The following is a 23,452-nucleotide window of genomic DNA, read 5'->3' as shown; positions in this document are numbered from 1 at the left end:
ACGGGACGGACACGTTGGGTTATAAAAAGGGGAAACACGAGTTTTCGGAGCATGCCCGCCACCTGAGGACTACAACTACGAGCAGAGACCATCGCTGGATCCAAGGGTGGTGCTATCTTTTCTCTTTTCTTTCTTTCTCTCTTTCTTTCTTTTCCTCTCCGCCACTCTCTTTGTCTCTAACTTCATTTTCGGCACATTAGGGTAACACCGTTACAAGTTTTGCTAGCCGCTACCATTGTAGTTCAGCTGAGTTTCAGTAAATTTGTGATTTGTTTGAACCTCTCAAGTAATTGTCATTACTCCCAACTACCGCGCAGAGAATTAAAAAGTTAACCTCACCCGGGACACCCTGAACCCGCCCAGCGGGCAGCCTGCGGTGGCCCGTGCTCCCCGGAGCTCCGTGCTCCTCCCCAGGCTCCAGGAGACAGGAGCAGGCTTGGGCAGAGCCCAGCCCAAACCCCCTGGCAGGTTTGATCCAGCAGATCCTCCCGTAGCGGGAAAGCCAGCCTCTGGTGGTTCCCTGCTGCCCGTGATGGATTTTCATCTCTGCTCTGTCTCAGACACCTGGGACTAGCTAAACACAGGCACTGCCTGGGTTGGCACCCTGGCACCCAGCCCTGCGGCGGGTAGATGAGGGTGGGTGCAGGGGTGCTTGCCACTGCTTGATGCACGCTTGTCAAAGTCCTCCTGCCCTGTGCCTCTGAGGACAGTTGGGGCCATCTTGGGCTCCCACCTTTGCCGGGGTCCTGCCCATGCGCTCGGCCAGGAGACCTACAAGCAAGGGCCGGAGCCATCAGATCACGCTGCACCGAGGCCAAGCGGTGGAGGGCAGGGCGAGGGGAGACCTGGTGCCACATGGACCATGCGCACCATCGCTTGGCACAAGCAGAGGTGGGGGACCCACAGGGCGATGGGGGCTCGCATCTCTCACTAGCCCCAGAACCCACACCCTGACCCTGCCAGCACCTCTGCTGAAGGGGGAACGTGCCTGGTGGGGAGAGAGGGAACGGGGATTTTGTGCCTCATTTGGTATCGTGAGTTATTGCCCTGACTACTCCTGCAGCCGGCCAGCAGCTTGGTGGGGCCTCCGGGCCTGGACAGGGTGCAGGACAGCTGCTCTGCTCCCAGGGCATGGCCAGCAGTGCCACAGGGAGCTGCAAGGTGACGGCAGGGTTTGGGGCTGCGATCACTTCCTCCAGCACTAGCCTTCATGGGCATAGGTCCTGCCGCCCTGGGAAGGACAGAAGGATCATAGAATCACGGAATCATATAACCCTAATGTTGCAAAAGACCTCTAAGATCACCAAGTCCAACACCACCATTTCTATAAACCATGGTTTTAGGTTTGGCGGTGGGCTGCCCCTGTCCCGGCACCCTCCTGAGCAGCTCTGTGGCTGCTGGACAGGGTTTGGGGCGGCCCTGGGGGTCCCCCTGGGGCCAGGCAGTGCCGCAACGTCACGTCACTCCTGCCTGCTCTGCCCTTCAGATCACACTCATCTGCTCCTTCCTGGACACGTACAGCGTGCACCTGTACTATGGCATCTACGAGTTCCCCACCTGGGGCATGAGCCTGGGCATCTGCATGGGCGTCCTCACCTGCCTGCCGATCCCACTCTGGGCCGTCGTGGCCCTGTGCCGCGAGTCGGGGACGCTGAGCAACGTGAGTGTGCGAGGTGGGATGGGGCATGGGGACGGGGTGGGGGCAGAGCAGGGGCTGCCCCGGTGCTGGGGATGGGGCGGGAGAGGCCAGCGACGGAGCGGGGGCGATGTTGTCCCTTCCCCAAGAGAGAGGAAGGGCTGGAGCCGCAGGGCCGGGGCAAGAGGTGGGGTCTGTGCCCACTGCTGCCCCTTCCCATGTTGACACTGCCCTCTGCCCTGCAGGGAGCTCGGGGCAGCCGCTGATCACCCTCTCCCACCCACAGCGCTTCCAGAAAGCCACCCAGCCCCTCGACTCCTGGAGGACCACTGCCACCCGGGACATGGCCAGAGATGTCATGTACATGTCGGCCATCAGCACTACACCATCCCACGGCAGTAGCGAGGACTGATGCTGGCCCCAGGGCACCCCACGACCTCGCTCAGAGACCCCCAGGATGACGGGACCTGCCGGCGATGGGGACACCCGCCCAGGGGCTGGCTGCTGGTGCACGTGGCTCCCCTTGTGCCGTCACAGCCACCCATCCCGGCAGATGGTACCCACTGATCCCAGCGCGTATTTTAACTCTTGATCCTGGAAACGTTCTGCACACTCCAGAGGTATTTCTAGGGGACTCTCTGTGAGCAGGACCGGCTGCCCGGGCTGTGCTCCAGCCCTTCGCTTGCCTCTGGGCAGTTGTCACCTCTCGTTGGAGGGGTTTGGGGTGGCTGCGTGCGTCCCTGGCCCCGACCCAGCACTCTCCTGGCGGAGCAGGCTGCCGGCAGCGTCTCTGCCACCTGCAGCCGCCTTGTGCAGGGGCCAGGCTGGCCGAGCCCACCGCGGGGGTGGGAATGGCACGCTGACCCCCGGGGTGGGCTCCATGCTGGGGATGTTCCTACACATGCCGGTGCCTGCAGAGGTGCATGTGCCGGGCGCCCCGCTCGCCCCCACACTGCAGGGTGCCACCACCCCCCCGGGCTGTGCTGCGGCTGTCGTGCAGCACAAGCAGGGACAGATCCATGCCAACATCCAGGCCGGGTGCTGCTGCTGTGCAGTCTGGCAGCATCCCTCACCGGGGCTGCACCGACTCCCCCACCGCCACACCAGACCCTGGTGGGGTCTGTGTGCAGCTCCTTTGGGATGGGCCTGATCCTGCTGCACCCTCACCTGGGCGCACCCCCATGCTGCCTGGCTGCGGGGTCCCAGCCCACAGGGCCTCATCCTGCTCCCCTCAGGCTCAGCACTGGGCTGCCCAGTGGCATGGGAGGACCATGGGAGGCTTCGGCTGTGGGAGTAGAGGGGCGTGAGTGGGGAGAGGCTTTGGCAGGGTCTGAGGTTGCCCTGGGCCAGGTCAGCAGCTGGTTCCTTGCCAGGGAAGCTGAGGGGCCCCGGGGAAGTGTTTTTCACCTGATCCCAGCGACCGTCTGTCCTTCCTGCGGGTCTCCAGCCTGGCTGGCACCAGGGCAGCTGCACCCTTGCTGTGCTCCTGCCAGTTGATGTGTGGGTGATGTACAGATGACGTACAGGTGATGTGTGGGTGATGTACACGGGTGATGTACAGGTGATGTGGGGATGGTGCATGGGTGATGTATGGGTGATGTATGGCTTACAGCTGCGTTGGCGGGATGAGGCTGTCCCCCAGCAGAAGAAACAGGGCAGCACCAGCAGCTCACACCATGGCCCAGCACCGCTGCAGCGACCCGGGCGGCACCGGGTTATTTTTGTCGCTGAGCAGAAGTGCCTGATCTGGACCCTGCGGGAGAGGCCTCTGCTCACGCCCGGGGATCGCAGGGTCGCAGCGCAGGGGGGCAGGTGGGGGAGAGCCGGGTTGTCCGTCTGTCCCTGCTGTCTACAGGACAGGCTGGGGGAGCCGGTCTGGCTGCTGGGGACACGGTCCCCAGGGAGTCCCCCCTGCACCAGCAGGCACCCCCTGCCCCACCCCCCCAGATGGGACCTCCACACTGCAGACTGGGAAGTGCAGGAAGAAGAGAGCAGCAGATGCTGGCTCATAAAATAAACTACATGCTTTATTGGGTTTAAAAGTTTTATGAAATAACAAAAAAAAAACCACCCCAAAACCCACCAGAGTTGGCAGATGCGTTCACAGTTGCCGCACTTTAGGCCTCTAAGGGCAGCGGGGGCCTGGCTGAGGCTCCTCCATCCCTGCCTGCATCCCCTCGCTACTTAGGGGGGGCACAGAGCCCCCGGGACCCAGCCTGCTTCAGGGGCTGAGGGCAGGATGGGGGACGACCTTTTCAGGCTCCTGCCACCCCCCATCACAGCCTGCATGTCCCTGGCCAAGGAGAGCCCTGCTGTGCCTCACTCCCTCACCCCGGCCTTGCACACTGGGAGCCCCCTCCTCTTGCTGTGGAAGTAGCAGCTCGACCCAGCTCTGCACCAAGCCCCTTGGGGACGGCCCTTCCCTCAGGGCTCCTCCAGCACCAGGGTCCCTGCTCCTTGCCCCGCCAGCTCCCCAGGACACATCTGGGCTCGGAGGAGCTGCCTCCAGCCCGGCTCCCCCAGGCAGGTCTAGGGGCCCCGGGAGTCAAGACAGGGGTGGCCGGGGGCTCCTGCACCCCAGCACCGAACCCCTCACTGCGTACAGACACTGGTGCTGCTCCGCCAGCTTCCGACCCAGCACGAGCCTCGGCAGCGCCATGGCCGGCCGGGCAGAGTAGCTGGGTGGGCAGCCCCGTCCCACCGCAGAAATCCAGCGGGCTGCAGCCGCCTCCGGCACACGCGGCAGCAGGTCAAGGGCCGGCTGCGGGCAGAGCTCCTGGATGCACAAGTACCAGCACGGGCAGAGCCCTCCCTCGCGAGGGCATTCTACTTGCTCTTGCTTATCAAGAACGCACAAACAGGGATTTCCCCTCCCAACCGTTGCAGCGATGGGCACTGTGGTATAGGAAAGTGGCTCCTAGAAACAAGGAGAGAACCGATGTGACGTCCATGAGGCAGCTTGCCCGAATGCTCGCACCCAGTCACCCCGAGAGCCGAGCAGGGAGCAGCCAGCCCCGCTCCACACACTCCCCCGTGGACTCCCACCTCCCCAACCTTCCGTACAGCCTGTGCAAAAGTTGGAAGAGGCAGAAGGACCAAAAAAAAATAAAAATAAAAAAACCCCCCAAACCTACACCACACATTGAAACCAAACCCACATGCCGTGTGGCTGAGCAGAGGCAGGAGTAACTGGAAGCCATGCACAGCAAAGCCAGGGACTGCAGCAGTCGGAAGGGGAGAAAGGGCGGCTGTTCTCTTGTGGGGGAGCGGTCGTCGTCTTTTCTTGCCTCAGAGATCAGGAAAGAAATAAGTTGAAATAGCTCCTCCCGCTGCCAGTGCTAGATGAGGTGACTCAGAAAGGCAGGGTGCGCAGGGGAGGGCGGCGGGCGCTGGCCAGCACCCGAGCCCGCGGGGTCCGCATCAGACAGGTACGCCGCGTTCCCGATGCACGGCCGCCCCCCGGTCCCAGCGGGTCGCGCTCCTGGGTGGGTTTCCTCTTCCCACTCCCTCTCTACTTCTTGAGCTTCTTGAAGATCTTTAGGGGGAACTTTTTCTTGCTCTGGCCGAGGTCAACCTCATCGCCCGTCAGGCTGCTGTCCTCGTCCCCTGGGGTCTTCTTGGCGGCCAGCTGCGGGATGCGGGTGCTCTTGGCGCTGCTGGGCCGGCAGTCAGAGATGGGGGAGGGGGTGTCGGGGTCGGTGGAGCTGGGGCTGCGGGACCGGGAGGAATCCGAGTGGCTGTGCTTGCCGGCTGTCGGGTGGCTGATCTCCCCCAGGCTGGAGGACTTCTCCATGCCGTGGTTCACCATCATCAACTTCTTCGGATGCAGCAGCTGAGAGTGGCCAGCGGTGCAGGCAGGGAACCCCCTCGAAGCAGCCCTGTCCTGCACTGGTGGCTTGCAGTGAGCCCCCAGGGAGCCGGAGCAGGGCAGACACCCGCCCCCCTCCTGCCACCTTGCCCCCCGGTTCTGCTCCTCCGTACGAGTGCCAGCAGAATGACTGCGGTGGCACCCTGGAGAGGGGGAGTTCGTCCAGCCCGGTGCCAGCTACCCAGCAGGCAGGGCAAAACAATCCCCGCTGCAGGCAGGCACACAGGAAGGCAGGCAGGGGGGCTGTGAGGGGACCCGGCCCTTGCCTCTTACTCAGGGTCTGCACCGGCTGGAAGCAGGTCGTACAGAATGGGAAAGGTGGATGGAGAGGAAAGGAGCAAAGAGGAGGAGAAGCAAAAGGGTGTGAGAAGAGACGGGAGATGCTCACCGGTTCCTTGGCCCCTGTTGCTCCTGGCGCAGACGCCCCCAGGACGTGGGTCTCTGTGCCCTGCTCAGCCCTGCTCAGAACCAAACCCGTCCAGCGCAGCCTCGTACTCCTCCTGAACGTTTCTGGTCCATGTCAGTGCTTAACACACCTGCAAAGGGGGAATTTCTGCCAGGCCACTCGTTGTGTCACCTCTCTCGAGAAAGGCTGGCAGAAGCCATCGCGTGCGTGTGCTGAGCTGCTGTCAAGAGAGACGCTGCGTGGCCAGTCGGTGCTGAACACGTGCTGTCAGAGGTTTATTTCCTCCACAAATAGCTGGGAACATGATATGTTTTATGGAGGATATGGACGACAGTCTAGCCATGCCAGAGGGAGCACCTAGGCCAGAAAGGGCCGCACCCCGTATCGTGACCACCCCACAAAGAAGACAAGGCGGGTTATAGTTGTAGGGACTCCCTTCGGAGGGGCACAGAGGGCCCGACATGCAGGGCAGGCCCTCCTCTCAGAGACATCTGCTGCCTCCCCGGGGCCTGTGTTAAGGCCGTGACAAGGAATCTCCCCGGCCTGGTACGGCCCTCTGACTACTGCCCACTGCTGCTCCTCCATGTGGGTGGGGACGAAGCTGCGACACATAATGCAAAAGTGATCAAAAGGGACTTCAGTCTCTTGGGACGGTCACTGTGGGCATCTGGAGCACAGGTAATATTCTCCTCCCTCCTTCCAGTTGAGGGCAGCAACGTTGGGAGGAACAGGCAGACACAGTCCATAAACACACGGCTCCGTGGCTGGTGTCACCGCCACACCTTTGGGTTCTTTGACAATGGGACGGCCTACATGGCACCAGGCTTGATGAACTCGGATGGGATTCACCTCTCTCAAAGGGGGAAGAGGATCTTTGCCCAGGAAGTAGCGGGGCTAGTCGACAGAGCTTTAAACTAGGCTCCAAGGGGGACCTGATGAGATGCATCCGCACGTCCTGAGGGAACTGGTCGATGGAGTTGCCAGGCCACTCTCCATCATATTTGAGAAGTCCTGGCAGTCCAGCAAAGTTCCCACTGATGGTGAAATTGGAAACATAACCCCCATTTTTAAGAAGGGAAACCCAGGGAACTTCAGGCTGGTCAGTCTCACCTCCGTACCTGGCAAGATCATGGAGCAGATCCTCCTGGAAACTAGGCTCAGACACATGGAAAATAAGGAGGTGATTGGTAACAGCCAACATGGCTTCACTAACAGCAAAACACACCTGACAAATTTCGTGGCCTTCTACGATGGGCCAGTTACAGTGTTGGTGGACAAGGGAAGAGCAACAGACATCACCTACCTGGACTTGTGCAAAGCATTTGGCACTGTCCCACATGACATCCTTGTCTCTAAACTGGAGAGACATGGATTTGATGGATGGACCACTCGGTGGGTAAGGCCTTGGCTGGATGGTCGCACTCAGAGAGCTGTGGTCTATGGCTCAACGTACAAGTGGACACCAGTGACGAGGCGCGTTCCTCAGGGGTCGGTACTGGGACCGGCAGTGTTCAACATCTTTGTTGGCGACATGGACAGCAGGATTGAGTGCACCCTCAGCAAGTTTTCTGACGACACCAAGCTGTGTGGTGTGGTCAACACACCAGAGGGAAGGGATGCCATTCAGAGGGACCTTGACAGGCTGGAGAGGTGGGACCATATAACCATGAGAAGTTCAAAGAAGGGCAAGAGCAAGGTCCTGCACGTGGATCGGCGCAATCCCAAGCACAGCTACAGGCTGAGCGTAGAATGGATTGAGAGCAGCCTTGAGGAGAAGGACGTGGGTGTGTTGATTGATGAAAAGCTCAGGACAGGCTGAGAGAGGACAGGCTGAGAGAGATGGGATTGGTCAGCCTGGAGAAGAGAAGGCTCCAAGGAGACCTAATTACAGCCCTTCAGTCCCTAAAGGGGCCTACAGGAAAGATGGGGAGGGACTGATCATCAGGGAGTGTAGTGATAGGACAAGGGGGAATGGGTTTAAGCTAAAAGAGGGTAGATTTAGATGAGATGTTAGGAAGAAATTCTTCCCTGTGAAAGTGGGGAGGACCTGGCTAAGATTGCCCAGAGAGGTTGTGGCTGCCCCCAGCTCCCTGTAAGTGTTCAAGGCCAGGCTGGATGGGGCTTTGGGCAAGCTGGGCTAGTGGAGGGTGTCCCTGCCCATGGCAGGGGGGTTGGAACTAGACGTGCTTTGAGGTCTCTTCCCACCCAAACCAGTCTGGGATTCTATGATTCTATGACTGGAAGTGGATGGGGGTGATAACTGCATCAATTATAGGAGGAAAACTGCCACCAAAACTTCAACCCTGGATATGGGGAGAGCAGACTTCAGGCTGCTCAGGGAACTAGTCAGTCAGGTCCCCTGGGAAACTGCTCTTGAAGGCATCGGGATCCATCAGTGCTGGTCACGTTTTAAGGGCCACCTCCTAAGAGCTCAGGAACAGGAGATTCCAAAATGCTGCAAGTCAAGCAGGCGGGGCAGAAGGCCGGCTTGGCTGAACAGGGACCTTCTTCTAGAGCTTAGGCGGAAGAAGAAAGTGTATGCCTGCTGGAAGCAGGGTCAGGCAACGTGGGAGGACTACAGGGATGCTGCTCGCCTTTGTAGGGAGAAAATTAGTGCGGCCAAAGCTCAGTTAGAGTTGAAACTGGCCAGTGCTGTGGGGGACAATAAAAAGGGCTTTTTTAAGTACGTTAATACTAAAGAAGGACCAGAGAGAATATTGGCTTGTTACTCGATGAGAACGGTCACCTTACAAACAGGGACATAGACAAAGCAGAGATGTTTAATGCCTTTTTTGCCTCTGTCTTCAACACTGATGACGGGCTCTGGGACCCCAGTTGCCCCAAGTTGGAGGACCGTGACTGCGGTAATGATAAACTCCCAGCTGACCCCGAAATTGTGCAGGACTTGCTGCTCCACCTGGATGCATACAAGTCCATGGGCCCCAATGGGATTCATCCCAGGGTGCTCAGAGAGCTGGCTGATGTCATTGCGAGACCTCTCTCAACTGTTTTTCAATGGTCTTGGGAATCTGGAGAGGTCCCAGTTGACTGGAAGCTGGCAAGCGTTGTTCCAGTCTTCAAGAAGGGCAAGAAAGAAGAGCCTGGTAATTACAGGCCTGTCAGTCTCACTTCAGTGCCTGGTAAAATTGTGGAGAAAATTATGCTGGGAGTTATCCAAAAACACCTGACGGACAACGCAGTCATTGGTCACAGCCAATAGGGGTTTGTGAGAGGAAGGGCCTGTTTAACAAACTTAGTTGCCTTTTACAACAAGGTCACCCGTCTAGTTGACCAAGGCAAGCCAGTTGATGTCATTTTTTTAGATTTCAGTAAAGCTTTCGATACTGTCTCTCACAGTATCCTTCTGGAGAAAATGTCCAGCATACAGTTTGACAAAAACATAGTGCGATGGGTGAGCAACTGGCTGACAGGTCGGGCCCAAAGAGTTATGGTAATCGGGGTTACGTCAGGCGGGCAGCCAGTCACAATTGGGGTTCCCCAGGGCTCCATTTTAGGGCCACTCCTCTTTAATGTTTGCATAAATATACTTGGATGTAGGACTAGAAGGTGTTGTGAGCAAGTTTGCGGATGACACCAAATTGGGAGGAGCTGTTGATTCCGTCGAGGATGGAGAGGCCTTGCAGAGAGATCTGGACAGACTGGAGAACTGGGCAATCACCAACCGCATGAGGTTTAACAAGGGCAAGTGCTGGATTCTGCACCTGGGAAGGGGCAACCCTGGCTATACATACAGACTGGGCGATGAGATGCTGGAGAGCAGCCATGCTGAAAGGGACTTGGGGGTCTTGGTCGACAGCGAGTTGAACATGAGTCAACAGCGTGCCCAGGCTGCCAGGAAGGCCAACCGTACCCTGGGGTGCATCAAGCATGGCATTGCTAGCTGGTCTAGGGAAGGGATTGTCCCATTCTACACTGCGCTGGTGCGGCCTCACCTCGAGTACTGCGTGCAGCTTTGGGCGCCACAGTACAAAAAGGACATCAAACTATTGGAGAGTGTCCAAAGGAGGGCAACAAAAATGGTGAAGGGGTCTAGAGGGAAAGACGCATGGGGAGAGGCTGAAGTCCCTTGGTTTGTTCAGCCTAGAGAAGAGGAGACTGAGGGGAGACCTCATCGCGGCCTACAACTTCCTCATGAGGGGGAGCAAGGGAGCAGGTGCTGATCTCCTCCCTCTGGTGACCAGTGATAGAGCCCGAGGGAACAGCATAAAGCTGCGACTGGGGAGGTTGAGGTTGGATATCAGGAAAAGGTTCTTCACTGAGAGGGTGGTCGGGCACTGGAAGAGGCTCCCCAGGGAAGTGGTCACAGCACCGAGCTTGATTGAGTTCAAGAAGCGTCTGGATAACGCTCTCAGTCATATGCTGTGATTTGGCTGGTCCTGTGTGGAGCCAGGAGTTGGACTCGATGATCCTTATGGGTCCCTTCCAACTCAGGACATTCTATGATTGTGAGACTTGTGCCAGCCACTTGTAGAATGCTTCATCTGCCTTTTCATCCTGGGTGGGTGGTCTGTAACAGATGCCCAGTGAGGTACCTGCCTTGATGGCCTTCCCTTTCATCCTTACCCATAAGCACTCGACCTTATCACCACCTTATTGTCGAGCTCTATACAATCAAAACACTCCCTAACATACAGAGCCACCCCATCCCCTCTCCTTCCATGCCTATCCCTTCTGAAGAGCTTATAGCCAGCCATTGCAGCACTCCAGTCATGAGAGTCATCCCACCATGTTTCTTTGATGGCGACTAAGTCATAGCCACCCTGCTGCACAAAGGCTTCCAGCTCCTCCTGTTTGTTGCCCATGCTGCGTGCATTGGCATAGATGCGCTTGAGCTGGGCTTTTGATTTCACCACCAACATTGGCATATCACCCCTAGGCTCCTCTCTGGTGAGCCTGGTTATATCCCCTCCCCCATTCGAATATAGTTTAAAGCCCTCTTGATGAGCCCTGCCAACTAATGAGCGAGGATCCCCCAAATCATCCCGCAGAGCTGGAGTCGTGCCTGGGACACAGAGCGGTCTGGTCCCTCCAGCCATCTCCCGACAGCAGCATCTCCCCAAGACAAATGTGCTGTCCCAGGCCACCAGGCTCAGGTGTGCTGCTCGGGCTAAGGAAAAGCTGGGCCACAGCACAAGCAGAGAGAGAGAAACCTGACCAGTCCTGACAAGGGCTCTGTGAGGGGCTGAGCACCCCTCAGCACCCCGAATGCCCAGCGCCCTGAGACTTCAGATGGTGTGTTGCCAAATATGGTGCTGCCACTGTGCTGGTCCTGTGTCCCACCCCGCTGCCACCTCCTCTCCTCCCCAGGACGAAGCACGCTCCCTGCGCCCTGCCTGCTCCCGCCACACGGTCCTTCCCTGCAGGTCCCCTCTGCCACCTGGGCTGCAGCTTTCCCCAGGTCCCTGCAGGACAGATCCGACCCACCCTGCCCAGCAAGGTCGGGCTGCCTGGAGAGAAGAGGATTAGCAAGAGAGAGAGGGGACCCTCCCCAGCTCCGGGCCAGAGGGTCCAGCAGTGTGACTGGGGGATCTGCAGACCCCAGCCGTGTGGAAAATGCTCATCCATCTCCACGGTCTCCAGAGGCTTCAGAAACCCTGAAATCCAGCACGTTCCCCAGCCCCATCCCTTTCTCCTGGGGCTGTGGGCAGCAGAGCAGCCGGCAGGAGACGTGCCTTGCGGCAGGCAGGAGTGCTGGCCAGGCTCCACTGACACACAGACATTTTGGGGCTGTTCAGAGGCAACAGTTTCTTGGCCGCATGCAGTCCCAGGACACCACCATGTCTGCTCTTGTGCAAAGTCCACGGGCGCAGCACAGCTCCCTCCGGGCACCTGATGCGAGGGGATCATGGCCCAGGGGTGCCAGCACCCCATGAGCGTGTTTTCTCCAGAAACCAGGGCGAGCAGCACCATGTGCCTTCCTGCAAGGTCCCAGGTATCAGCTCCCCATCATCTGTTGGTGGTTGAAACAAAGGTGCAGGTTAACTATGCCATCGGCCGAGCGGGCACTGCCTCAAATCTGCACCGCATCAAAGCTGTCTGTGCTCCCAGAACTGACTGGCAAGCGCAGCGTGGGGATGCCCACTGTGTTTATAGGAGCCACACAGCCCGACAGGCAGTTGATGCAGTTATCACTCCCACCCATTTCCAACCATAGAATCATAGAATACCAGACTGATTAGGGTGGGAAGGGACCTCAAAGCCCATCTAGTTCCAACCCCCCTGCATGGGCATGGACACCCTCCACTAGCCCAGCTTGCCCAAAGCCCCATCCAACCTGGCCTTGAACACTGCCAGGGAGCCAGGGGCAGCCACAACCTCTCTGGGCAACCTGTGCCAGGGCCTCCCCACCCTCACATGGAAGCATTTCTTCCTAACATCTAATCTAAATCTACCCTCCTGCAGCTTAAACCCATTCCCCCTTGTCCTATCACTACAGTCCTTGATAAACAGTCCCTCCTCATCTTTTCTGTAGGCCCCTTTAAGTACTGGAGGGCTGGATTGAGGTCTCCCCAGAGCCTTCTCTTCCCTTGTCCACCAATGCTGTAATCCCATTAGGGATTAGGCACGATTTGCTCTTAGTGAAGCCATGTTGGCTGTCACCAATCACCTCCTTATTCTCCGTGTGCCTGAGCCTATTTTCCAGGAGGATCTCCTCCATGATCTTGCCAGGTACAGAGGTGAGACTGACCAGCCTGTAGTTCCCTGGGTCTTCCTTTTTCCCCTTTTTTAAAAATGGGGGTTATTTTTCCCCTTTTCCAGTCTGTGGGAACTTTGCGAGACTGCCAGGACTTCTCAAATATGATGGCGAGTGGCCTGGCAACTCCATCGACCAGTTCCCTCAGGACCTGCGGGTACATCTCATCAGGTCCCCCTTGGAGCCTAGTTTAAAGCTCTGTCGACTAGTCCCGCTACTTCCTGGGCAAAGATCCTCTTCCCCCTTTGAGAGAGGTGAATCCCATCCGAGTTCATCAAGCCTGGTGCCCTGTAGGCCATCCCATTGTCAAAGAACCCAAAGGTGTGGCGGTGACACCAGCCACGGAGCCATGTGTTTATGGCTCCCAACGTCGCTGCCCTCAACTGGAAGGAGGGAGGAGAATATTACCTGTGCTCCAGGTCCCCGCAGTGACCGTCCCAAGAGCCTGAAGTCCCTTTTGATCGCTTTTGCATTATGTGTCGCAGCTTTGTCCCGACCCACATGGAGGAGCAGCAGTGGGCAGTAGTCAGAGGGCCGTACCAGGCCGGGGAGTTTCCTCGTCATGGCCTTAACACGGGCCCCGGGGAGGCAGCAGATGTCTCTGAGAGGAGGGCCTGCCCTGCATGTCGGGCCCTCTGTGCCCCTCCGAAGGGAGTCCCTACAACTATAACCTGCCTTGTCTTCTTTGTGGGGTGGTCACGATACGGGGTGTGGGCCTTTCTGGCCTAGGTGCTCCCTCTGGCACGGCTAGACTGTCGTCCATAGTCATGCCTAGACAGGTGCACTCTTCGCTGGGTAAAGAACTGGCTGTAAGGCCGAGCCCAGAGAGTTGTGCTGAACGGAGATAAATCCAATTGTTGGCCGGTCAGAAGCGGTGTTCCCCAGGGCTCTGTCTTGGGGCCGGTCTTTTTTAATATCTTTATTAATGATCTGGAGGAGGGGATGGAGTGTGCCCTTAGTAAGTTTACAGATGATACCAAATGGGGCGGGATTTTCCATCTGCTTGAGGGTAGGAAGGCTCTGCAGAGGGATCTGGACAGGCTGGATTGATGGGCTGAGGCCAGCTGTGTGAGGTTTAACAAGGCCAAGTGCCGGGTCCAGCACTTGGGTCACACCAACCCCAGGCAACGCTACAGGCTTGGGGCAGAGTGGCTGGAAAGCTGCCCGGAGGAAAAGGACCTGGGTGTGCTGTTTGACAGTCAGCTGAACACGAGCCAGCAGTGTGCCCAGGTGGCCAAGAAGGCCAACAGCAACCTGGCTTGGATCAGCAATGGTGTGGCCAGCAGGAGCAGGGAAGCGATTGTGCCCCTGTACGCAGCTCTGGTGAGGCCGCACCTCGAGTGCTGTGTTCTGTTTTGGGCCCCTCACTCCAAGAAGGACACTGAGGTGCTGGAGCGTGTGCAGAGAAGGGCAACGAAGTGGGGAAGGATCTGGAGCACAAGTCTGATGAGGAGTGGCTGAGGGAACTGGGGTTGTTGAGCCTAGAGGAGGCTGAGGGGAGACCTGATCCCTCTCTACAGCTACCTCAAAGGAGGTTGGGGTGAGGTGGGTGTTGGTCTCTTCTCCCAAGTAACTACCCAAAGGACAAGAGGAAATGGTCTCCAGTTGTGCAAGGGGAGGTTTAGATTAGATATTAGGAAAATCCTGGGTGCCCTGCACCCACCTTCATCTACCCGCCGCAGGGCTGGGTGCCAGGGTGCCAACCCAGGCAGTGTCTGTGTTTAGGTAGTCCCAGGTGTCTGAGACAGAGCAGAGATGAAAATCCATCACGGGCAGCAGGGAACCACCAGAGGCTGGCTTTCCCGCTACGGGAGGATCTGCTGGATCAAACCTGCCAGGGGGTTTGGGCTGGGCTCTGCCCAAGCCTGCTCCTGTCTCCTGGAGCCTGGGGAGGAGCACGGAGCTCCGGGGAGCACGGGCCACCGCAGGCTGCCCGCTGGGCGGGTTCAGGGTGTCCCGGGTGAGGTTAACTTTTTAATTCTCTGCGCGGTAGTTGGGAGTAATGACAATTACTTGAGAGGTTCAAACAAATCACAAATTTACTGAAACTCAGCTGAACTACAATGGTAGCGGCTAGCAAAACTTGTAACGGTGTTACCCTAATGTGCCGAAAATGAAGTTAGAGACAAAGAGAGTGGCGGAGAGGAAAAGAAAGAAAGAGAGAAAGAAAGAAAAGAGAAAAGATAGCACCACCCTTGGATCCAGCGATGGTCTCTGCTCGTAGCTGTCGTCCTCTAGTGGCGGGCGCGCTCCGAAAACTTATGTTTCCCCTTTTTATAACCCAACGTGTCTGTCCCGTAGGCGGGGGTTCGTCACCACTGAGCAGGCACAGCATGTGCTCAGGAAGGTTCAGGAATGTTCTAGACATGAGTCGGTGGGTTGTGGGGGTGTTGGGGGGCTCACTGTCCCCTGCTTTTGGAGCGGACCGAGCAATGACCCCTCACGGGCACGCAGGCACAGGAGATAGATGGTGTTGCCTGCATGTTTCAGGAACAGGGTGATGGACTCACAAGACGGTATCTTGCCTCCGCAGTTCTGTTCTTGGTCGACACTCTCTCGTCCAAGACGACTGTTTGTGACACTCACTTGTTATCAGAGCCTTACACGGGGCGAGCCCCAAAACCCCTTTGGCAACCAGATGCTTCTTCAGGGAGAGCTTGGCCGTGCCCAGCCCTGCCCAGGAGCCCTGCGGGGTTTGCAAGCTGCGGCCAGCGGTTCCTGACGCTTTGTTCCCCTCCGCAGGTCAACACCTTCCAGATGGAGGGTCCGACCGCCACCCCCACCAGCCAGCCCTGCCCAGGAGCCCAGCCCCAGCCTGAGGTTCTGGAGCCCAGCCCGCGCCGGGAGACCTGGGCCGGCAAGTGCAACTTCCTGCTGTCCTGCCTGGGCTACTGCATGGGGCTGAGCAACTTCTGGCGCTTTCCCTACCTGTGTTACCGCAACGGAGGAGGTGAGTGTCTGCTGCGGGCACACAGCTCCCTTCCCCGAGCACGCGGGCACTGCTCGCTTCTCTGGGATGGAGGCCAGGAGCACGGGGGGCTGGGGAGGGCCAGCGTGACGGTGCACGGGGGCTGTGCTCTCCAGGACAGCAAACATGGGTGCTGGCGGGAGTCGGGGTCTTGTGTTGCCCACCTGGACACCACCACTTTAATCCGGGGTCTGGGGACACAGATGCAGCCATCCCCACCCACCACAGTCTCCCCTATCACGGCCGCCTTTGGCACGGCTGTGGAGGACACCAGACTTTTCCCGTGCTGCAGTGACTGTGGGCGTGCAGGACACCCCGAGCCTCCCGCTCCCGGTGCTCCCACCACCCATCACTCGCCCCTCGCTCCCCAGGCCCTCTCCCCAGCACGGCTGCCTGCGGGCAGGGCTGCCTGCACTTCAGAGGGACACGCATGCCCAAAGCCAGGTGCTCCCTCCAGGACGGGACGGGCAGGAGATGGGCAGTGCTGCGGGAGCCTTGCGGGGTACATCGCATTGCAGCACCTCGATCCCCGTGTCCTTCGGCCGGGTGCTGTGATCGGTGTGCTCGCCACTGGATGTCACTGCTGCCCAGCTGGCCGTGAAGGGCCCACGCTGCCCGTGGCACCCATGGGGGATGAGGAAGCCGATCCCTGTGCCACCCCCACCCCCCCGCCCCCATGCACGATGCCTCCAGGGAGCCAGTGGGACCGTGGCACCATCACCCCTCGCTCCCAGCCTCTGCCAACAGCCACGCAGGAGCTCCCGATGTGCTGCTGGGGCTTTAAACCCATGATGGTCCCCTCCTCCCCAGGCTGAGCCACACTAACCTCTGCCAGAGCTGGAAGGTGATTCCCTGGCAGGGGACACAGCAGATGTGGAGGCAGCACGCTCCCCCAGTTCTGCGCTAATGAGTGCTGGGCTAACGAGCAGGCAGCCCCACATCTGGTCTGTCCAGCCAGGCAGCAAGGGACTGGGGTTTGAATACAGACCTGGCTGGTGAGCTGCTCTGTTGTGGGGAACGGAGATCACTGCACCGGAGCTTTGTGAGCAGGAGAGGATGGGCTCAGGCTGCAGCTGGCTGCCAGCTGGGAAACAGTGATTTCTCCCCTGGAAAATGTCCTTTTCCAGCACAACTTTGGCCTGGCTGAGGCTGGAAGGAGCAGGAAGGCTGCTGGTGGGACAAGCTGTGTAAAGACGGAGGTGTCAGTGTATTGTCAGGGGAAACACGGGGATCTGCTGTGGGCACACCCCAGGGCCCTGAGTATCCCATGGCCCTGAGCACCAGTGCAGCATCCCTGGCTGCACCCCAGCGCTGGTCCCACCACCCATTCCAAGCCAGGGCCAGCAGGATCCCACCAGCTCCCAGCTCCGGCCCCCGCTGTGGGGCTCACGGGGAACTCGTCTGCTGGGGATGGCCCCCAGGATGGAGCCAGCAGCCCCCAGGAGCTTTCCCTGCTCCGCTGCATCCTGCCAGGACACGTGTCTCCGCACAAGTCCGACCAACTGACATCTGTCCTTTGGGGAGCCCGGACTGGTGCCGGCCATCCCCCCAACCCGCTGCTCCTCTCCTCCCAGGTGTCTTCCTCATCCTCTACTTCATCATGCTGCTCGTCATGGGGCTGCCCGTCTTCCTGATGGAGCTGAGCTTGGGCCAGTACGGGGCCGCGGGGCCCATCACTGTCTGGAAGTGCTGCCCGCTCCTGAAAGGTGGGGCTGGGGGCTGAGGACCCCTCTCCTTCCTGCCCCGCAGCCGCTGGGGCCGTCTGGGCTGTGGGAAGGGGTGCAGGTGGGCACGGGGGCTGGGACACCCCCTTGGTGAGGCCCCAGCCTGCACCCCGAGTCCCAGGGCAGCGCCGGGCAGGTCTCCTGCTGCCTCTGTGGCCCCTTGGACCCGTGCCGGGGCCAGCGGTCTGTGGGATGTGGTCAGGCCCCTGCCTGCCCCCACAGCAGCCCCTCTCCTCATGCAGGCATTGGCATTGCCATGTTGATCATCGCCTCCCTGGTGTCCCTCTACTACAATGTCATCGTCGCCTGGGCTATCTACTACCTGGTCTCCTCCTTCCAGAGCCCCCTGCCCTGGTCCTGCGATGCCCCCAGGAACGCAGACCTCTGCCAGGTCGGTGGCCCCGGGCGGGCAGCGTAGCGGGGCCCGGTCCCAGGGTGGGATGCTGCGGGGCCAGGCGCCGCACGAGGACCCGGCAGGCGGTTTGTCTTGGGAGAAGCTTTGCCTGCAGCAGAAGAGGGGGGTCAGGCTGGGGATGGGGCCAGGGCCAGGAGGGACGGTGGGGACGGTGATGGTGACCTGCTGGGACTCTGTATTGCAGAACACGTCGGGGAGCACCAGCAGGGTGAGCGCCAGCGAGGTTTTCTGGAAGTAAGTCCCTGTGTGGCAGCATCGATGTGTGCCTCCCTTGGCCCGTGCCCGGGGTCTGGGCCCGGCCCCATCTCCCCTGGTCCTGGGGGGCTGGGGCTGAGCCCCCGCGGGCAGTGGTGGGTGATGCCGGAGGGGTGGGCAAGGACACTGCGGAGGTGACGAGGGTGCCTCGCGTCCCCTGTCCCACTGACCCGCGACCCCGTGCTGTAGCGAGCAGGTGCTGGGGGTGACGCACAGCTCCAGCCTCGGGGACCCTGGCACTGTGCAGTGGCCCCTCGCCCTGTGCCTGCTGATGGCCTGGGTCTTGGTCTTCCTCTGTATGCTGAAGGACATCCGCAGCTTGGGCAAGGTGAGGGGCAGCACGGGGGGGCTGCAGGGGGGCTGTAACGCCGGTGGACTGGGTCTGAACTGATCCGTGCCTTGCACAGGGAGTGTACTTCACGGCCACCTTCCCCTACCTGATCATCCTCATCCTCATCATCCATGGGGCCACGCTGGATGGCTCCCTCGATGGCATCCACTTCTACCTGTCCTCGGACTGGAGCAGGCTGCAGAGCGCCCAGGTAAGCCGGGGCCAGGGGGTCCCTGATAGCAGCAATCCCCACAGCTGGGGGTGCAGGGCAGGTGGGCTGGGCAGTCCTGCAGCCCCCCACACTGTCGTGTTGTCCCCCAGGTGTGGAGTGACGCGGCCTCACAGGTCATCTACTCCCTGAGCATCGGGCTGGGGGGGCTTGTATCCATGGCATCCCAGAACAAGTTTGAGAACAACGTCATCCGGTGAGCAATGCGTGGGGGCATGAGGGGTGCATGGGGCGTGGGCTGTTGGGGCAGCCCCACGGTTGCACCTGGGAAGGAGCAGGGCGGTGATGGGGAGGTCCAAGCCCCGTGGCCCATCGGGATGCCCCTGTCTCCATCCTCACCCCACAGCCATGGGGCTGTGACACTCTCCCCGACAGGAACGCCTTGATCATCGCCATTGGGAACTGCTGCACCAGCTTCTTCACCGGCTTTGCCATCTTCTCAGTGCTGGGGCACATGGCCTGGAGGAAACAAGTCCCTGTGGACAGCATTGCTGACTTAGGTATGGGCTCAGGGAGGGAGCACTTGTGTCATGCTAGAGAACATCCTGGTGCCCTGCGCAGGGACAGGGCCACAGGGCTGCAGCTGAGATCACATCCAGCCTGGATACCAGCTTGCTGGAATTAGCTCATCTCATGGCAGCATGACCTTTCACCCTTCCCTTTGACTCACCCTACAGGCCCCGGGCTGGTATTCGTGGCGTTCCCTGAAGCCTTCTCCCTGCTGCCTGGCTCCCTGTTCTGGTCCATCCTCTTCTTCCTGATGCTCTCCATGCGAGGAGTAGACACTTTGGTGATTGTCACCTCGGGCACCCCCATGTCCTGCCTCATGCCTGGCCATGGGGTGCCAGGTACACCCCGTCTGAGGCACGCAGACGGCATGACGTGCATGGGCCAGGAGCATGAGGATGGTGCTGGGGTGGGGGATGCGTGGCCACATGCATGTGGGGCTGGCACTGGGCATGGGTTTCTCCAGGTGCGCAGGTATCACAGGGATGGGGAGGCACATGGGGACAGTGCCCCGCAAAGTCCCCTCTGTGAGGACCATCCTCTGCGCCCAGGCCGGGGGAGGCAGGGACCAGGACGTCCCCACAACTGACAGCCCCCTTCCCTCAGTTCAGGGCCATTGGGGGCATCGCCACAGCCATCCTGAACAGGTTCCCAGCCCTGCGTGACCAGAGGAGGAAGACAGTGTTGCTGGGTGCTCTCTGCACCTCCTTCTACCTGCTGGGGCTCCTGCTGGTCACCCAGGTATGGGGTCCCCTGCACCCCCACCCAGCGGCACCCAGCACCCTCACGGTGATGCCAGGGTGAAGGATGGGGATCGGCCTCCTCTCCCCTCCAGTGGGAGGACAGAGGGCTGTGCGTGGGCCCTGGCATCGATGCTGGCTATGGCATGGGGTGCCCAGCACCCACCCGCTGCCTCGAGCCCTGCTGACCCCGTCCCTCACCGCCTGACAGGGAGGCATCTTCTGGTTCATGCTCATTGACAAGTACAGCACTGGCTTTGGGCGGATCATCATCAGCCTCTCCATGTGCCTGGGCATCACCTTCTGCTACGGTGAGAGGAATGGGCGGCTCCAGGGGTGCTCTGGGGGGTTTGGTGGGGTGCAGCCAGCTCGGGGCTGTGGTGCTGCTGGCCCTGGGCACTGCCGCAGGCTGTTTACAGCACAGGACAGCCCCTGGCTACCCCGCTGCCAAGGCTGGGTTGGCATTCCTGGGGCTCGTGGCAAACCCTGGCCAGGCTCTGTAGGGTGCATCTGCAGCTGTGGGCAGCCTGGAGCCCCGCGGGGTGGGCAGGGTGGTACCCCCATCCTGCTGCCCAGCCCTGCAAGGAGACCGTGCACAGCCGAGGTGCAATTTTCCCTGTGTTCGGGGGATGTCATTTCCTCTCCATCCACCAAAGCCTGGTGGATGTTCAGCACCCCGGCACAGGGCTGTCGTTGGTGCCCCAGTGCGGGTGCACCCGGCAGGGCCGTTCTGGGGCGGGCAGGGTCCCAGCAGTGACCCTCTCGCGGGGGGCCTGCAGGCCTGAAGCAGTTCTGCCAGGACATCATGGACATGATCCGCCGGTGCCCGGCCTGGTACAGCCACATGCTGAACTACTTCAAGGTGTGCTGGATCTTCTTTACGCCCTGCCTGCTGCTGGTGAGCACCGAGCACCCACCTGGGGCTGGAGGTTGAGGGGAGAAGAGCTCCTCTCCCTCCAACTCTCCCTCCCCTCTGAGAGGGGCAGCTCTTGCTGGGTTTGGAGCACGGCTGCCCCTGTCCCCGCACCCTCCTGAGCAGCTCTGTGGCTGCTGGACGGGGTTTGGGGCGGCCCTCGGGGTACCTGGGGCCAGGCAGTGCTGCAGCGTCACCTCACTCCTGCCTACTCTGCCCTTCAGATCACGCTCATCTGCGCCTCCCTGGACACGTACAACGTGCCCCTGTACTATGACATCAACGATTTCCCCACCTGGGGCACGAGCCTGGGCATCTGCATGGGCGTCCTCACCTGCCTGCCGATCCCACTCTGGGCCGTCGTGGCCCTGTGCCGCGAGTCGGGGACGCTGAGCAACGTGAGTGTGCGAGGTGGGATGGGGCATGGGGACGGGGTGGGGGCAGAGCAGGGGCTGCCCCGGTGCTGGGGACGGGGCGGGAGAGGCCAGCGACGGAGCGGGGGCGATGTTGTCCCTTCCCCAAGAGAGAGGAAGGGCTGGAGCCGCAGGGCCGGGGCAAGAGGTGGGGTCTGTGCCCACTGCTGCCCCTTCCTGCAGCGACACTGCCCTCTGCCCCGCAGGGGGCTCGGGGCAGCCCCTGATCACCCTCTCCCACCCACAGCGCTTCCAGAAAGCCACCCAGCCCCTCGACTCCTGGAGGACCGCTGCCACCCGGGACATGGCCAGAGATGTCATGTACATGTCGGCCATCAGCACTGCACCATCCCACGGCAGCAGTGAGGACTGATGCTGGCCCCAGGGCACCCCACGACCTCACTCAGAGACCCCCAGGAAGATGGGACCCACCGGCGATGGGGACACCCGCCCAGGGGCTGGCTGCTGGTGCACGTGGCTCCCCTTGTGCCGTCACAGCCACCCATCCCGGCAGATGGTACCCACTGATCCCAGCGCGTATTTTAACTCTTGTTCCTGGAAACGTTCTGCACACTCCAGAGGTGTTTCTAGGGGACTCTCTGTGAGCAGGACCGGCTGCCCGGGCTGCGCTCCAGCCCTTCGCTTGCCTCTGGGCAGTTGTCACCTCTCGTTGGAGGGGTTTGGGGTGGCTGAGTGTGTCCCTGGCCCCAACCCAGCACTCTCCTGTTGGGGCAGGCTGCCGGCAGCGTCTCTGCCACCTGCAGCCGCCTTGTGCAGGGGCCAGGCTGGCCGAGCCCACCGCGGGGGTGGGAATGGCACGCTGACCCCAGGGTGGGCTCTGGGCCCTGCTGGCTGCCTCCCAAGGAGCACTCGGGGCCAGCGGCTCCAGCACGGCCGGTACTGCTGTGCTGGTGGGCTGGGCTGGCCCAGCAGCAGATTCCAAGCCCCCAGCCCCGGGCAGGTCCCCGCTTGCCCATCCCAGGCCGGGGAGCAGCACAGCGCAGGCAAGCGGGACTGGAGGAGCTCCAGGCTGTGTTTGCAGCATCAGGCAGCTGCGAGCGCACGATGCGTTGGCGGCTGCTGCAATAAAGCTCCATTTTCCAGAGCGATGTTGCTGTGCTCTACTGGCCAGGCTGGGCACATGTTCTCATGTGTGCTGGTGCCTGCGGAGGTGAGTGTGCTGGACGTACACCCAGCACAAGCAGGGACAGATCCATGCCACCATCCAGGCTGGGTGCTGCCGCTGCGCAGGCTGCCGGTGTCCCTCGGCAGGGCTGCGCCAAATGCCCCGCGGACACACTGGAGCCCGGCGGGGTCTGGGTGCAGCTCCTTTGGGACGGGCCTGATCCTGCCACGTCCCCCCCTGCGCGCAGCCCATGTGCTGCCAGGCCGCAGATCTCCAGCCCAGCACTGGGACAGCTGCGCCCTCCCCGTGCTTCTGCTGGGTGATGTACGTGGGTATGTATGGTGGGGTAGCCAGGCTGGCTGCTGGGGACACGGTCCCCAGGGAGCTCACCCCCCCCACCGGCAGGAGGAACCCCCTGCCCCCACCCCCAGATGGGACCCCCACGCTGCAGCCTGGGAAGGGCAGGAAGGAGAGAGCAGCAGACATCCACTCATAAAATAGACTACATGCTTTATTGGATTTAAAAGTTTTATGAAATGACCAAAAAAAACCCCAAAAACCAAGAGTTGGCAGATGCGTCAACAGTTGCCGTTTGGTGGATCCCCAACCCCTTCTCCAGAAGCATTGGCAGGTCTCCACCACCACAAGCAGCACCGCCGGGACCCCGGCTCCCGCCCGGGCAGCCCCCGCTCCCAGGGCCCCACCGCCACCAGCCCTGCTCCTGGGGGGCCAAGCCGCTCCGAGCGCGCCCTGCCCGTGGCGGTGGGATGCCTGTGGCAGCAGCCCCGACCCTGGGGGCTGAGTGCGGTGTCCCCCCTCCGTGTGCCACCTCGGAGCAGCCACAGGGAAATGCAGGCACTTAGTCATTGCGAGGCATTTTTCACTTATCTCAAAGCAACAGTGTAATTGTCTACCTACCATCTGTGAAACAAAAACGACCTGCTGGATGGGCTGCCCGGTCCCACCGCAGAAATCCAGCGGGCTGCAGCCGCCTCCGGCACACGCGGCAGCAGGTCAGGGGCAGGCTGCGGGCAGAGCTCCTGGATGCACAAGTACCAGCACGGGCAGAGCCCTCCCTCGCGAGGGCATTCTACTTGCTCTTGCTTATCAAGAGCGCACAAACAGGGATTTCCCCTCCCAACCGTTGCAGCGATGGGTGCTGTGGTATAGGAAAGTGGCTCCTAGAAACAAGGAGAGAACCGATGT

The 23,452-nt window shown here is 60.5% G+C and overlaps 1 protein-coding gene and 1 long non-coding RNA gene across 2 annotated transcripts; both read left to right on the top strand.

The window, feature by feature from the left end:
* Window positions 1–1,486: 1,486 nt before the first annotated feature.
* On the top strand, window positions 1,487–22,469 carry LOC142599990 (uncharacterized). The gene is made up of 3 exons (XR_012833478.1): window positions 1,487–1,660; window positions 1,923–2,555; window positions 22,292–22,469. It is a non-coding gene; the product is annotated as an uncharacterized LOC142599990 (long non-coding RNA).
* LOC104634841 (sodium-dependent proline transporter-like) lies at window positions 15,223–22,223 on the top strand. Its single transcript, XM_075742748.1, has 14 exons — window positions 15,223–15,575; window positions 17,168–17,299; window positions 17,560–17,708; window positions 17,917–17,966; window positions 18,177–18,315; window positions 18,395–18,529; window positions 18,640–18,743; window positions 18,923–19,047; window positions 19,225–19,337; window positions 19,661–19,795; window positions 20,006–20,105; window positions 20,574–20,692; window positions 20,932–21,105; window positions 21,368–22,223. Exons 1-14 carry the CDS (start codon window positions 15,383–15,385, stop codon window positions 21,491–21,493), a joined length of 1,794 nt encoding a protein of 597 aa, XP_075598863.1. The 5' UTR covers window positions 15,223–15,382; the 3' UTR covers window positions 21,494–22,223.
* Window positions 22,470–23,452: the final 983 nt, after the last annotated feature.

Source organism: Balearica regulorum, chromosome 1 (genome assembly GCF_011004875.1).
Source record: "Balearica regulorum gibbericeps isolate bBalReg1 chromosome 1, bBalReg1.pri, whole genome shotgun sequence".
NCBI lineage: Eukaryota > Metazoa > Chordata > Aves > Gruiformes > Gruidae > Balearica > Balearica regulorum.
This window is presented reverse-complemented; position numbering and strand designations above follow the sequence as displayed.